The sequence below is a fragment of the Dendrobium catenatum genome, unplaced genomic scaffold (genome assembly GCF_001605985.2).
Source record: "Dendrobium catenatum unplaced genomic scaffold, ASM160598v2 original_scaffold_209636, whole genome shotgun sequence".
Classification (NCBI taxonomy): Eukaryota; Viridiplantae; Streptophyta; class Magnoliopsida; order Asparagales; family Orchidaceae; genus Dendrobium; species Dendrobium catenatum.
In genome coordinates this window covers 373971-390222 of record NW_021528048.1, presented here as the reverse complement: position 1 = coordinate 390222, position 16252 = coordinate 373971, and the positions used below count along the sequence as shown (strand labels likewise).

General features: G+C 33.5%; 2 protein-coding genes across 2 annotated transcripts in view; both read left to right on the top strand.

The window, feature by feature from the left end:
- LOC110094415 (F-box protein SKIP8) overlaps nucleotides 1-8567 on the top strand; it is a 19659-nt gene extending 11092 nt beyond the window's left edge. Inside the window, exons 2-3 of the mRNA XM_020819647.2 lie at nucleotides 1668-1864; nucleotides 7817-8567. Of these exons, the coding sequence (XP_020675306.1) occupies nucleotides 1668-1864; nucleotides 7817-8081 (462 nt within the window). The 3' untranslated portion in view covers nucleotides 8082-8567. The remainder of the gene's footprint in view (nucleotides 1-1667; nucleotides 1865-7816) is intronic.
- A 3121-nt stretch (nucleotides 8568-11688) lies between these two features.
- Nucleotides 11689-14909, top strand: LOC110094410 (UV-stimulated scaffold protein A homolog). Its single transcript, XM_020819641.2, has 2 exons — nucleotides 11689-11952; nucleotides 12842-14909. The coding sequence occupies exons 1-2, from the start codon at nucleotides 11749-11751 to the stop codon at nucleotides 14657-14659; spliced, it is 2022 nt and encodes a 673-aa protein (XP_020675300.1). The 5' UTR covers nucleotides 11689-11748; the 3' UTR covers nucleotides 14660-14909.
- The last annotated feature ends 1343 nt before the right edge of the window (nucleotides 14910-16252 follow it).

Sequence of the window (16252 nt, the reverse complement as noted above, 5' to 3'; positions counted from 1 at the left end):
AAATTCAAATATGGGTTAGGGGAATTAGGGTTATTACATTCTCTTTAAAATTAATTACCAATGAGGGTAATTAATTAAGAGAATTAAATTAGGGTGGAGGGAAGGATTAGAATTCAAAAAATTTGAGCATGGGGAGGGCCAACGACATAGAGAGAATAGGGGGGAGATTGGGAAGGGTTTAATAATTTCCTAATGCACTCCTTTTAATTAGGGATGAAATAGGAATGACCAATCTAATTTAAAATTAAATTAGATCCCAATTTATAAACTTACCTAATTTAGCTTTCTTAGTTTAGGAAAGTATTTGAAATTCGAACTTTGAATTTCAAATTATTTAGATCTTTCCCAAACCAATTAGGCTGTTTTAGGTAGGTGTTAATGATGATTGATTTCATTGTCCAAGGGGAAATAGGAAGGGGGTGGCTGGCGGTGGGGCTAGGGCTAGCTAGGCTGGCGGTTTGCGGGTGAAGGTGGGGTGGCCGGCGGCTTAGAAGGAGATTGGGGACAAAAGACCGGCCGGTGGAGGAGGTGGGGGTTGGATTGGCCGGCGATGGTGGGAGGGAAGATAAGGTGTCCGGTGATAGGGAAAGGAAAACGAAGAACCATGAGTCCCGGAATCCATCGGCGACTGACGGGTGATGCAAAAGACTCCTCATATGGTTTCTCCTCTCAAGAACTCACAAAGAGATCAAACACGAAAAGCTGAAATTTTTCATTTATAATCATCATCATCATCCAAATACAAGACCAAGGACCTAATATATAGGTCTCATAGAGAAAGAGAAGAAATGACTAAAATGCCCATAGGGCTACAACTCAACTCAACACACAAGCAAGGGTGCAAACATAAATAAAGAAAATCTAAACTAATACATAAAATATGAAATATATAAGCTCCTCATCATAGCCGTTGATCTACGATGCTTTCGGCGGTAGACATTTCAGAATCTCCTACTGATCTCCTCATCAGATAGTCTTTTTTTTAAAAAAAAAACAAGAATTATGAATTGTGATCCAAGTGGTTTACAAATGCTAAAAAGATGGCTCTACTTGTTTCAGAGGAAGTGGAGGAAAGGGAATTATGAATTGTGATCCAAGTGATTTTGATGAAGCTGAATCTCATCCTGTCCATTGCTATATTCCTATTCGACTACTTGTTTGGAATGGTCATATTTGGATTTGGATTTATCATATTCTGATGGAACTCTTGATTAAATTTCACTCTGCTTGCCAAAACGCACACAATGAAGTGAAATTTTTTATTTTCCTTCATTTATTAATATCATAAAATATTTTTTCGTTGCATTTTTTATTCTAACTTTTGTTTTTATTAATGATTAAATAAAACATAAGTTTTGCTGCTTTCATGAATCATATGTTAAAATGATGAATTAATCTAAACATTAGTAATTTCCTGTATTACATGTCAAGTCCTTAGTTGTGGCGCATAATTTATATTGTCATAATGTCTGCAACTCTTTATAGGAGAGAATCGGAAGTTGGTTCACTGAAGTTTTCTACTCTTCCTACGAATGGCAATCCATCTATTGGGAACTTTATTTGGGGAGCATTCTATTATTCTTGAATGTTGCGCTTACCAGCTATTATTGTAGTGTACAATGGTTCAGAGAAAGAACTGAAAGATTTGATGTTTCCTTCTCTTGTAGGATTTTACTGCGGAACAAGACGATTTAACTCCAATGCAGGGATGGAAGTCTTACTATGCAGCTACAAAAGCCATTGTCAATGTAAATGCAGAATTCTGCAACATCATTAAAGAAAGATCACTACCAGCTATGGGTCGTTTCTGGCTTCATGCAGACTATGTGAAATGTATTCACAGTTCAGGGGAACTTTATATGGGGTATGACCTGAATCTAAGCCTAGGAGACTATTGAATATTAACTTTCTCAATGCAAAAAGCATGCACTAGAAATCATTTCAGATATTCTTTTTACTGATTCTTATTGGCCTTGGTAATGAAACTTTATTCCTTTCTCGCAGATGCTTAATATTACTTCATATCAGTTTGGTTTGATAATTAATCAAGTTTGGGTAAACCATTAGCAACTCAAAATCAGCATTTTTAAGTGTTAGTCATCCAACTAAGTGACGCGTACAAGTGGAGCAACTTGATTCAAAGTACGTTTAATAATGAACCAACTCAAAAATGATTGAGTTGACTTGGAATCACATTGTTCTTTATGACATGGAAACTTGGTCTTAAGAGCCCTGATTGTTAATCAATGATTAACCTTACTAATAAATTGTCATAATATGGTCGCGTGCCCATGTGAATTTAGAAGGATAAAGCTATTTATCATCGCATATTGCTCACCATCCATAAACAAATTATATAACAATGATTTAAAGTAGTTAACTATCTTTGCTAATATAAAAAGTAACTAAAATTTGTGTTTTAGTTACTTAAAATTCTGGCCATTTAATTTTTTTGTTGGATGATGAAAGGTGTTTGAAGGCAAGTTGATCTATCCTTCTAATGAATAGTAGTCATACTCTTTGTGAGTGTGAACAATATCCATTTTAAAGGATGGATATACTTATCCTCACATATTTCATCTTCAATCAATAATTTTTAAAGATTATGATTTATGTTGCAAAAAATTATTGGAATTATAAAAAGTAGCTAAAAAGTTATCTTTTAGTTATTTGAAATTCTAGCCATTAAATTTTTTGAAAACCTATATTCCATCATTATCAGCCTTACGCATTTCTTTCGTGCTGTCTTTAGTAATCCTAATTTTCAATTCATTCTTGTTGACTATGGCTGGGCTCAAAAACCTATGTGAGGTTTTGAATTTTTGATATTATGGTCAGCTGTAATATCAATTTAATAAATGCAAAGTGACAGAAATCTGTTTGCGCATGCACCCTTCTAGGGTTCATGATTGTGAACAATTTGGTTACAGAGTAGCTTTCCCGTCATTGTGGGAGTACCAACAGCTGTATATCATAACACAATTTTACTAGATGAAGCCCAACTGTTTTGGTTTAATCTTGTAAATAATTATTGGGGATCCAAGTGCTTATCACATGCAAAATGAGATTTTTTTTAATACTTTTAAGCATAATTCTGAGCTGTCCTATTATAGACTTTGGAAATTGGGCAACATTTATAGCTGATTATGACTTAATAATGATTTATCTGAAAAAAACTGTTTTGACTTTAATCTATTTATACCTCATGACGTTTTTATATGCTTGTATTATCACACATTATGGTTTGATGTATGGCTTTTATCCTCTTTTTTTTTTTGGTTATTTTGGTTTTGCTTATTTCTCAGAATGATATGAAAATTTCCTTGTTTCCTAGTTGATATTTTCATGGTAGACCATGTTTATGACATCTTTTTTACTGTATTGCTTTATTACGTCTATTAATAATTATGTAGCTGTTCTTGTGTTGAAGGCATTGTATGGCTTAAGTTTTTGTTTCAGCGCTCTCACCATCTACCCCTCTCCCATTTCTACAGCTAGAAAATTAACCGGGAAACCAACATTTTAAATATTGGTTACAATTTTTTCATTTAACCTTTCTATGGTTGCTTTTTAAACATAGAAAGGAAAACTTTACACTCAATAGAATGGAAGATTACGCATATTTAAGGGTTGTAGCTTGAAAACCATTTTTTATTTTCTGGCCTTTCTCATATTTAATCAAATAGAATAATTGGCGTCTGGAGAGCAAGGCAATCTATTGAGGATTATCAATTAGGATCCATGCAATCTATTGATTAAGCTTTTGGCCATATAGGACGTATATTGCGGGGTGTAATTTCATTGCAAGTGTGATTTTTTAAAATAAAAAAGGCAGTGCAAGTTAATTACTAGAATATACCAGTAGATCAGAATGTGTATTCTGTACACAATGTAACTTGTGATTTTTGTTTAAGATAGAACATATCATTCTATTCGGTGATGGCTTCATAGTATCACCCATAATTTTGAACTAGTAATTTGATGGAAAGAAAGACTAGTTGATGTAGAACTACAATGCTAAAGTAATTTGGTAAGAGCTTGCATGACTTACTGATTAGAATAATAAAGATTATGACTATTAGCAAATAAAATATAAGAGCGGTCCCGTTTAAACTAAGTTGCAAAATATGAACTTTGAATCATCAAAATAACATAGGAAATCAACAACATGCAAATATAATAGCTTTCAACGAAAATCCCTAATCTAACAATAAGATTAGAAACAAATGAAGTATACTCAATCCCTACGTTTACTAAGCTCGGCAGGGGCTATAAATAGCCTCATACAAAGACTCACAAAAATAAAAGGACGACAATGCCCCTAGGGCTTATTTACGACCTCCCTTAATAAAAGAGTACAACAGGAAACTAGTAAAATAAATATAATCTGATCATAAATAAGAAAATACATAAAACAACTCAGAAATACAATGACTCAATCGTGGCCGTAGATCGACAGCCACATCTCTGATAGACTCTCCACGATCTGATGTCCCCATCACTAGTTAAAGAAAATCAAGCTCAAGCTAATGGGTAAGCTTGAGGACATGATTTATAAGGAGATCCATTGCCAAATTTTTCAGAGGTAGGAGGACAGAAAAAAAGATATGGATTTACATAGCATTGCTGACCAAACTGCATAATATGATCAAAATGTTATTTGGGGATTGCATATAAAATATTTTGCCATTGGAACTAATTAGGAAGTTTGAGGTGAAGTGAATAAAATAGGAAGTTCTACTTGCTATGACTTGGGGCTAGAACAGTTAAGACATGGATTGGATACATGTTTTTGAAATTCTACGAACATCCTATCAATATTAATTTGAATTAGGAATTCGTGGTTGTCTTTAGCTGAATAAGCTTAGTTATTTACCCCCTGAAGAGTCTAAAATAGTAGGTTAGTAGGATTACATTATTTTATAGCACTTTCATACCAAAATAGGATTTTCTGTAATTTTAAAAAATCAGCTCACGTCTGGTAAAACAGACCCAAATATCGAATAAGGCCCAATACATCTGTAAATGGTACGAATGGCCATTTTTATGCTTAAATACAATTTAATAGGAAAAGATAGGGAAAAAAGAACTTGTTTGAACATTGCAAATATTCCAAATTCATCTAATCTTTCAGCATTTCTTGCCTTTATTTCCCTATTTCTGTAGATTCTTTTTAAACCTATGTTTGTCCAAGAAATGCATGGTTTTGCTAGTTGCACCAACCCCCTGTGCTTGTTTGAAACACACCTTTGTATGGATGCAAGCTTTGGATCATTGAAAGATAATTGCTTTTTCAGTCCACTTTTGTTGCAAATATTGTTCTATAAGAACTCAACAATTTAGGCATTGCTTTAAACTTTTCTTTGATTTTTTGGTACACATTTATCTTTAAATAGGCTTCACTTCATGATACATTAAGTATGACCATCAATTATGGGATCTTGAATTTGGATTTGATGATGAGTTTATTTGTGGTATGGTTTATGTGCATTATCCTGCCATAATCCTTTATCAATATTTAACCAGTAGAAGTATGATATCTTGGATTAACTCTTTTTTTCTCTAGAATCTCTACATCAAAGAAACCTTGGATGATATTCGGAGCAATCCTCTGCTCCTCTTCTATTACTATTCAACTGGATAAAAAAAGAATATATATATATATATATTATATATATATATATATATATATATATAAAAGAAGTTTCCCCTCAAGATAATCCTGCTTATGATGCTTCTTATGATGATCCTAAAGTGGTGGAAAGTTAGGTCTAGATATGTAGCTTTCCTTCTAATTTTTCTTCTTGATGTCTATCTTCCATATGTAGTGGGATAAAGGTGTGAATGCTGTTGTTGTTGTTGGTGTCTATCTTCCATTTGTTGTTCTTCCTTCCTCATCTTGATTTTGTGGCAAGCACTTGATTTCTAGGAGTTTAGATTTGCAATCCAATTTTTTTCATTCAAAGTTAGTTTGTTACTACCATTCTTTCAGATTGTTTGGCCATGCTAAGGAAATCATATGAATACAAATCTCATTTGTTCTGTCTAACTCTTGATCTTTCCAAAACATGTTACATTTCTAGAAGGCTTAACTGTGCTGGTGCTGAAGTACTTTTGATTGTCAACAATAGAACATTTTTCATCGACACAGTTTCATTACCAGTAAGGCTGTCCAGAAGGAGAGAAAGATGAAAGTGTGAATCTTGAAGCTCTCTTTCTCAAAAGGAAACCTTAGTTACATCCTTGCTAAAATCTAGACCTTCAGAAATGTTCTAGCTGTTCTGACCCCATGTTGTCGAAAATATTTCTGGATCACTTTTCTTGAATTTCATGCTGGTACGAGGGGAAGGGAAGTTTGTTATGTACAGACACCTTAACCAAGGGCCATATTGTTGGGTCACTTCGTTTTGGATACTGGGCTTTAGAAGCCTATATCTATTGTCATGTCAGAAGGAACTTCTCATCACTCATTTGTCTGTTTGTGATGGGAAAGTTCAGATGTTGATAACTAGAAGGATGCCTGTTGTCCAAAGGAGAGTATGCAACTTAAACATTAATTGATGAAATGCATCTGTAATGAAAACTTGTATGATGGAAGCATAAGAGCCAAAGTCTTTTTTAATCGTGACTCCTCACTACATAATATAATGGAGTATTTATATACATAGCACAATATTTGTATATATTTTCATATCCAACGTTTAAATCATTATACTTCTAAAATATCATAATGTTTAAATCACATCAAAATATATGCATGAAAAGATATAATTTATTTTAGACAAGTTGAAGTTGTGTTATCTTTTATGTGATTTAGAGAATATGATGTTATACGTGAAAAGGTTGGAGTAGCTCTAGTGGAAGATAGGATTAGAGAGAGTCGCCTTAGATGGTTTGGTCACATAAAACAACAATCTTTTGATGACCTGGTTAGGAAAGTAGAGGTATTAGATTTGAGTTATGTTAAGAAAGGTAAAGGTAGTCCTAAAAAGACTTGGTTAGAAAATATTAGAAATGAACTTTCTTTATTCGATTTAAACGAGAAATTGACTTTTAATAGACACAATGGAGAAAAAGTATTCATGTAGCCGACCCCACGTAGTGGGTCAAAGGCTTGATGTTATTGTTATAGAGAATACGATGCTATGAGCAAATATACAAATTTAGGTGTTAGTACTTAGATATATAAATACATAAAAATTCTATGTTATATATGTAAATCCCTCTAGTATTACTGGGAAATGGCAACTGCTTTCACTGCCCTGTTGAGGCGAGGCAATTGTGGTTCATAATATTTCTTCCATAATCTGTTGCTATCTTCTTACTGGATTGGCCATAGCGTTCAGTATATTTTTATATTTACTAAACAAATGTTTGTTTGACATCTATTATCCACCTGATACTGAGATAATCATTCCTGTTCTTGATCTGGACTCTTTTTATGATATATTAAAATGTTCACTGCAAAGTCCGCATAACTTCTTGTTGCTTCAATTTTAATGCCTATCTTTCCTAAATTGCCTACATTTTCATCTGAACCTGCACATTACATCTTACTAGCAGACATTGAAACCATTCCAAACCCATTTGGATTCTGCAACTCCACAAAATAAACTCAACAAGACGCAAAAGTCCATTCAAAATTTTCCTATTTGGTTCATTTCTTATTCTCGCGGGCTCGCCCGAAATTGAACCCTTCAAAGTTTTTCTGTTCCAATCACAATTGAACCCTTGAAAGATCCCACATGAATAAAGAAAGCTGCTTATGAACCAACAGCTTAAGCTAACATCTGGTGGTTTCTCTCATCTTTTACAGGTTCAATGCAGTAATGAACAGCTGGGCTGCAGCCTTCAACTGGGCCCCTGGAGTCGCCTTCCAAATCCGAGACGTCCGAGCTCGCGTATCCGGCGACATGGCCTGGGTCACCATGAAAGCTTATATCGACTTGGATTCTGATCAATTCTTCATGACAAATGTCTATGAGTTCCACAAAGGCCATTGGTACATGGTTCATCATCACAGCACTATAATGGTCATGGATGGAGACCCTGGCCCAGGCCAACCCAATGGTTTTGCCTGAAGGATACACTCAATAACAAAGCTTCTGCTTCCCTCCCTAGGTCCTTTTCTTTCTATTACTACTTTGGGATTTATTTCCTTACTTACCTTGTAGATCGCTACTGTTTATACTATATTTTTTTTCCTTAAGTTTTCACCTTGTAGAGGCACCCAATGTTTTGTCATTAAGGCTTTGTTTGGGACGACTTTTTTATTGCTTCCTAAAGCAGCTTCTTAGTATAAAAATTTAAATTTTTGTACTAGGATGTTGCTTTAGGAAGCAGAAAGAAAGCCGCCCCAAACAAGGCCTAAGTAGAAGATGCATCAGCCTTTTTTTTCTTCAACTGGAGAAGTGTATTTCTTCTGTAGGAAGGGGATATAGGCTTGCTGGAGAGGAGGCTAGTTGTGCAGAACTCTTGTCACTATGCCTAAGAGGTTTTGGTAAGTCTTGGTAAGGTTTTTATGCCTGATTTATTGTGAATTATATGTGATTCAGTGAAAAAAAAAATGTAATACTAATTTGTTATTCCAAGCAAAAATTTAATCTTTAATTATTTGTTTTAATTTGTAGTTTGGCTAATGTTTTATTTGGGACAGCTTTCTTTCTAAAATAATTTTTTTCGTATAAAATTTTTAGTTCAACTGATTTTTGTACAAAAAAAATTATTTTAAAAAGCAATAAAAAAAGTTGTTCCAAACAAAATTTAAGTGAGATGAGAACTAATAACATAAAACTGAGCAGCGTTTATCTCTAATAAAAAAATATTTCTAATATTTTATAATTAGATTTTGGTAAGTCTATCTCTATTTTTCTTAATATAGGATGGATTAAACGGTTTGATATTTTATATGACCAAATTATCTAAGATGGTTCAATCTAATCTTATTTTTCCATAAAACTGAGTGATCCTCTTAACTCTAAAATTATTGAAATTGTTGTATGGTCTTCATATATTTCTATAAGGTTTGTATAAATCTTTGAGTCTTTCAAAATTTCTCTATCAAATACAACGATGGAAGAAATGTGGCTGCGGTGATGGGCTCGCAGGCTTCGTTTGGTTGTAGAAATCATTTGATAGGAAACACTTGAAGATCTCAAGTATTTCCTATCAATCTTATGAAAAGAGTGAGCTTTCTTATCAAAATCCACACAAAAACAGGAAAATAGTAAAAAAAGTTGTAATATTTGATGAAATGGAAGCGGAAAATAGCGATACGATTGATCCTCTATTCGAGAGGAGGATCATTCTCTCCCAATCTCTAGACGCTGCTAGAGCCTAAAAGAAATCAAAGAGATCACAAAATTCAGCTAAATTCAAGATGCCTTAACCCTAGCAAAATAAAGTATTTAATGAATACAAATCAAAAGGAATTTCCTAAACACTCTCTACATTCAAATTTCCCTTCCAAATCCCTCAAAAATCCTTCCTAAAATGACTCTCGTGGACCTGCGGCTCGCAAGGCGTCTGCAACCGGCGGAGTTTTCTCCGTTGTTTTGCGTGTTTGGAACGGTCTAACTTCATTATGTAAAATTTTAGTGAGAAACGGTTGTTTCAAAAACTGTCTTTTTTTAAGGGAGAAATAAAAATAAAAAACTTTGAAAATCAATAAGAAAATGGAGATTTGAAAAGCATAGTTTTACAAAAGTTATGCATCCAAACAACAAATTAAAATTGGCAGATAGAAGAAGCCAGTAGAAACAGACAAACAAACGAGGCCTAAGTGGTAGTGCGGCAACTTATGCGGTCTATTTGAAAATTTGCGGTATTTGGAATACACCAAAAATAATTCCCCAAAAATAAATTAAGGGGGGAGTATAACATATTTCAAAATTTTAATCTATATTCTTTTTCATACAACAAAATGCCAAAAGGAATGCAATGCACAGAAAATGTAGCAAACCAAAAAAACCCATAAGATATAGATGTATATAAATTTTAAATATAAACTATATATTAAATACACTTAAGGAATCAAGGATTGCTTAAGCATATAATCTCATGCCATTTAACTTATTCATATGATTTTTTTCATATCATTTATGGAAAAATTAATTTTTTTTTCCAATTTCAAAATCATGACTTCCTAATTTTATATTTAAATAATTTAGATATTATTTAGATATTGTTTATTTTATTTAATAATTTTTACAATCATTATTTTTTATGATAATCATTAAAAATATTAAATAATTTTAAAAATATAAAAATATTTGTGGAGGTTAATTTCATTTGCAAGATTACATAGTCAAATCCTCTTAAATATTAGACATATGTATTTTTCTTTGTTTTAAAACTCTCTTCAAAATTTGAAAAGTAAAAAAATTTTAATTGCTTCGATTAATTGAGGCTTAATACATGTTTGTCAGTCAGATAATTTTAATTTTTTTTTCAAATTATTTAATATTTCTCAAAAATTTTTACTCATATATGATAATTATGACAAAAATTTAAATAATTTTCAAAAATATTTTTAATATTTTGAAATGCATTATATTAATTAGAGATATTTGAAATATTAGTTAGTTAATCTTTTATCATAAATTGGCTAGTGCTCCAAAGTTTTCTAATTATTTTCTATTTTTCTTAACTAATTTTTTTAATTTAAAAATAGGGTTTGTAACCTTAACCTCCTACTTGAGTTAAGCTCAGGTTTCAAATATTATTTCATTTTTAATCTCAACTTGAAGCAGCAAAGTTCATTCTTTACCATGGTGCTTGGTTAGTAGGCTTGCTCCATTATACGAACTTTGTTCGATCTTTCTACAAACTGGCAAAAATACACTTCAGAATAATTAAATATAATAATTATGTGAGACGTCGTAATAATTATTTTAAGTATGTATATTTAATTATATAAATCATTAAGTGGTCCATATATTTGAATTATTGTATTTTAATTATTTAGATGAAATCCTATTGGTCAAGAAGAGATGATTTGATCAATCATTTATTGACCGTTTGATCACATAACTCCTATGAGCGGTTATTGTAACCAATCCGTAGGAAATAACTACCGGTCCTTTTTCTCTCTCTCTCATTATGAGGGTTGGTTTGCTCCATAGAGAATTAACTCATGAAAGAAGAAAGTGAAGGGAGAAGGGAGAGAGAAATCATAGTTTGGAATTCGACGAATTCAAAATGAATCAAGATATATTTTTCTTTTGATTAAAGGATTGTGAAAATCATCTTGTTTAAGATCTTGAGAATTTAAGTCTTATGTAAATTAAAGTTTTCCGTTTCAATTTCTTTTACATAATTTATGATGCGAGTTCTTGCAAGAGTTAAAGAATTCATAATGAATGTTTGGAGTTCTTGTAAATTTAGAGAACTTAATCTTATAGAAAGTTCTTGTATGAATTCAAGAACTTGAATCTTATATATGATTAGTCCTCGCTAGATATTTAAGAACTCCATAAAGTCTTACAACTTCAATTCCCCCCACATAAAAAATTCGTCCCGAATCCGACCCGTCGACCCGAATTGACACCCCTATGTAATTACCTCCGTTTTTTTTACTTTTTTGTATTTGTAATAATTTTTTTTTTCAATATATACGTGGCCTCTAATTTTCCCAAAAAAAAAAAAAAAAAGATAACCGCTGAATGGATCATTTCTAACCGCCTCTGAAATGCTAGATAATATTTTCTTATAAAACTAGGATTTTGGACCAGAGCGAGCGGGACGCAAATGTCTACGGAAATGGAGTTCGAGAAGCCGCCGCCGGGCGCCGTAACGACGCCCCTGTTGATCGAGAAGGCGATGAATTCGACGGCCCAGGAAGTGGACCCGCGCATCCTCAAGGCCATCAAGTCGGCAGCCCGCTTCTCTGACGAGGAGATCCGCGCCGCTGTGGATGCCCTAATGGACCAGATGAAGAAGCCCCACTCCCAGGTTCTTTTTGTCTTATTTTCTCAAGAGAATGTTCTCAGTCCTTGGACTTGTGGATAATTATGAACTCTTATGTCAAGACGAAAGAATTATATAGTTTATAGTGAATATATATATTTGTAATGATTGATGGATTGGTTAGGGTTGGAGAAGCGAGTGGATTTGTGAGTAAATTGCTTGGTTTCTATTGAATGAAAGGTTTTTTACTTTGGATTTTAGGACCTGTATTTTTGCGTCCCTTTCTCATGACTTACTTTTGAAAATGCCTGTGATTTGCGCCTCTTTTTGTTTGCTTGATGGTATTGTACCGTAAATTAGTTGTTAAAGTTCAATTTTACTTTTCATCTATTAAATAGAATTAATAATGAGGGGATATTTAATGCGCGGGAGAGTGGTTCTTCGTGCTCTGAGGAAGATATATTTTGTTGAAGTAGCTTTTGTTCTCACATGGATGTAATAAGCTCTTATATTTTGTAACTGGAAGTGACAATTGGTTAAATGATGGTGGAGAATGAGAATGAGAATTTGATTTCTGTAGTCTTCTATCATTACAAAAAATGAAAATGATTGGTTCGCGTTATTGGTCCTATAGCTGGAATGTGAAGTTTCTGATTCCAAACGAGAGATTCGGGTTGATTTCAGGGTTTCTTTTGGGTTAGCATAGTAATGTTTTGCTATTTTGGTGCTAAAAATGTACATGATTGTTTTTTTTTCTTTTGGCTGAAGCCTGCAAGTTTAGATTTCTACACTGAGAACTTCATCACCAAAGAATGAAATCATTTGTGCTCACATCATGTGATCCTCGAGGAATATTCATTAGGATCTCTTTAAATTTAATCTTCTCATTTATCCGATTGCTGCATTTGAATTTATTATCATTAATGTCTTGCAGGTGCGCTACCTTGCAGTTCTTATTATTGATGAATTGTTTATGCGTTCAAAGCTTTTCAGAAGCCTCTTTGTGGTCAATTTGGATCAGTTTTTGAGCCTAAGTGTTGGTTTTAGGAAAAATCTTCCTCTACCTCCCCCTTCAGCAATAGCTACAAATTTGCGCTCAAAGAGCATAGAACTATTGGAGAAATGGAATGCTTCTTTTGGAATCCATTACAAACAACTCAGATTGGGTTTTGATTACCTAAAGGATACTCTAAGGTATCAGTTTCCAAATCGTCTCGAAAATGCAGCTCGACTGCAACAGGAGAGAAGAGAAAGACACCTGAGAACAATGCAGATTCTTCTCAATAAATTTGAATATCTGAAGGAAAACTTTACCTCTATCAAATTTGATATTCAGTCAACAGTAGATGAAATAGGAGAATGTTTGGAGATTGCTAATGCCAAAGAAGAAAATGCTTTTGAATTCCCTGTTGATGGTGATGAAGTTGAAGAACTCAACTCACTTACATTACGCCAAATACGTCTAGAATCTTTGAGGGAGGGAGAGAAGGTTCAGGAAAACAGCGAAAACAAGGCAATCTTTGATGCATTAAGGGAATCACACAAGCTTCTTATCACAAAGCATTTGTCATCTGTGAAAGAGTGGATATCCATCCTTGTGAGAGTCGATGCAACTGACAACAAATTCAGAGATACTGCATTAAAAGAATTCATCGATCTTCGTAATCTCATTCAATCACTCGAGAAAAAATGCACTGATTTGGGTATTGTTCTTGATCCAAGCATCGCTCAGAAAGAAGATGAAGATTTGTGGGAAGAAGGGAAGATAGAGGATTACAAGCCAGAGTGTACTACTGCTTCCACAAGTACAACTGAGGACTTCTTCACTAAACCAGCGAACCAAAAGAATGAAAATACAGCTTCAGTGGAGAGCGAGACTTCTGCTGGTAACTTTGTAAGTTCAATAACTGACAGGGAAAAACTCTTAGCTGAGGCACCTGTATTGACATGGAGTCCTTTCATGCTTGACAAATGTGCTGCCCAAAGTGGGGTTTTAGCTAACCAGAGGGGCTTAGAGATCGAGGGTCATTGGGGTAGAGTGGATCCAGATGCCATGATCCCTGCAGAAAAAATTGCAGAGCTTAATTTTCATTGTACAGTGTATAAAGAACAACCAGTTGAGATCCGGCCATGCCTTGCGCCTCTTAAAAAGGGTGGTCTCTGCCAGAGAAGAGACTTGAAGGTGTGCCCTTTCCATGGACCTATTATACCACGAGATAATAATGGCAATCCTATAGAACAAGGTTTGAAGACTGTAGTGAGTGATAGTCAGCCTTCTCAGGAAGTCGGTGAAGAACTAACAGGGAAGGAGTCTTTTACAGAGGCAATTTACTTAAAAACTGAGCAAGCAGACTTACAAGATTCTCGATGTCCAGGCAAAGAAGTGATTGAAAAACTTGCTAAACAGGCAGTGAAGAATGTGCATGAGCGAGATAGAGAAGCAAAGGCATTGAAGCGAGCAAAACTTGCGAAGATTCGCAAGCACAACGAAGAAGTATTACGAGATTCTGCAATTGCTTCAACATCATATTCAGAACTTTTTGCTGAGCATAGTGTAGAAGCATTGCGTGATAATGGAGCTGGTGTCAAGGTGAAGAAAACAACACTAGCATCAATGCTGAAGAAGAAAGTAACTGCAAAAGATCGAATAGCTCGGAGGCTTTTGGGCTCCCGAGCAACTGATGCTTCAAGTAGACAGGTTACACTGGGTGAGGATTCCAAGTACAGAGAAGCTTTTCCCAACCAATGGTAGGAAAAATAATTTGTGCATCAACTGTTCAAATATACTTTTGTTAGATTATATGCTCTCATGTGACCATCAATTTGCTTTTTATTTTTTATTTATTTGGCAAGATAGGTGAATCGCTTGAACCACAATGTAAGTCTATTCATGGGGACAATTTCTGCAGCATTATTGTGTCATACTTGAACATTATGGGAGAGAGTTATTGAGCATAGGTTATGACGTGAAACTAATATTTCACAAAATTAATTTGGATTCATGTTGGGTAGTTCTATTATGGAAAGTTATACATTTTTAAAGAAGTTTGATGGAGAAGTTTAGTGAGAATAAGAAAGATCTACATATGATATTTATTGATTTAGAGAAACTTATGATTCAAGATAAATGCTTTGAAGAGTTTTAAAAAAGAAGAGATTAATAATGCTTATATTCAAGTAATTAAGAATATGTATGCAAGAGCAATTACTTGTGTTCAAACACGTAGCGGTTTGAACAAATATTTTCCTATTTTAGTTGGATTACATCAAGGATCAGCTTTAAGCTCATATATTTTTGCTTAAGTCGTGAATGTTCTTATTAGACATTTGTAAGATGATACATCCTATTGTATGCTTTTTGTTGATGATATTCTTCTTGTTTATAAGACTAAAGAGGGAGTTGAAAGTAAACTTAAATTATGGATCTAAACTTTATAGTCTAAATGTTTTCATTTGAGTAGATCTAAAATCGAATACATGAGATGTAATTTTAGTAGTAATAGATCTAGTGGGTCGATTGTGGCTTTGGGTGATCAAGTCATTAATAAGAGCACATATTTTAGATATCTCGGGTCCATTATTCAGATGTTGATATTAAAAGTAGAATTCAAGTTGAATGGTTGAAGTGGGGGAATGGAAAAAAAAGAAAAAAGCTTATAATACACGGGATAATTAAAATATCAGAAATGATCATTTTTATTAGATTTAAATAAGAATTTGACTTTTAATGAGACAATTGAGAAATATGATTAATGAAGCTAACCTCATGTAGTGAGATAATGGGTTGATGTTGTTGTTATTGGTATATAAACAAAAACAAGCCTTTAACCCATTACATGGGGTTGGCTACATGAATATGTTTTTTCCATTTTATCCTATGATGAGTCAAATTCTCATTTAAAGCTAATTGAAAAATACCATTTTTAATATTTTCTAATCAAGTCTTTTTAAACATATCTCTATTTTTCTTAACATAAGTCAAATCTAATACATCTACTCTCCTTACAAGTTACAAGACTGCCATTTTATGAAAAAAAAAACTTGTAACATCGATGATAATTAAAAAAATCACAATAATTCTAAAAATCCTAAAATTTTGGTATCATAAGCATATTTTAACATCATGGAAATTCAATTTCATGCTATCAATGGCTAGTTGACTTATTTGACTTTGCTATGACTTATAAAGATTCCCCATATTTTTTTTGAGCAAGGGTGTAAGTGAGCTAAGCCGACTTGAACTTGACTTGTTAACAAACTTGTGAACCGAGCTTATTGAGCCAAGAGCTTGAGCTCGAGCTTATTTAAGCTCGGCTTATGAGCTCATGAACTGGCTCAAATCACA

Coding starts and splice junctions, on each gene's coding strand:
- LOC110094410 (XM_020819641.2), top strand. CDS start 11,749: ATGTCTACGGAAATGGAGTTCGAGAAGCCGCCGCCGGGCGCCGTAACG. Junction 11,953..12,841: donor TGAAGAAGCCCCACTCCCAG/GTTCTTTTTGTC, acceptor AATGTCTTGCAG/GTGCGCTACCTTGCAGTTCT.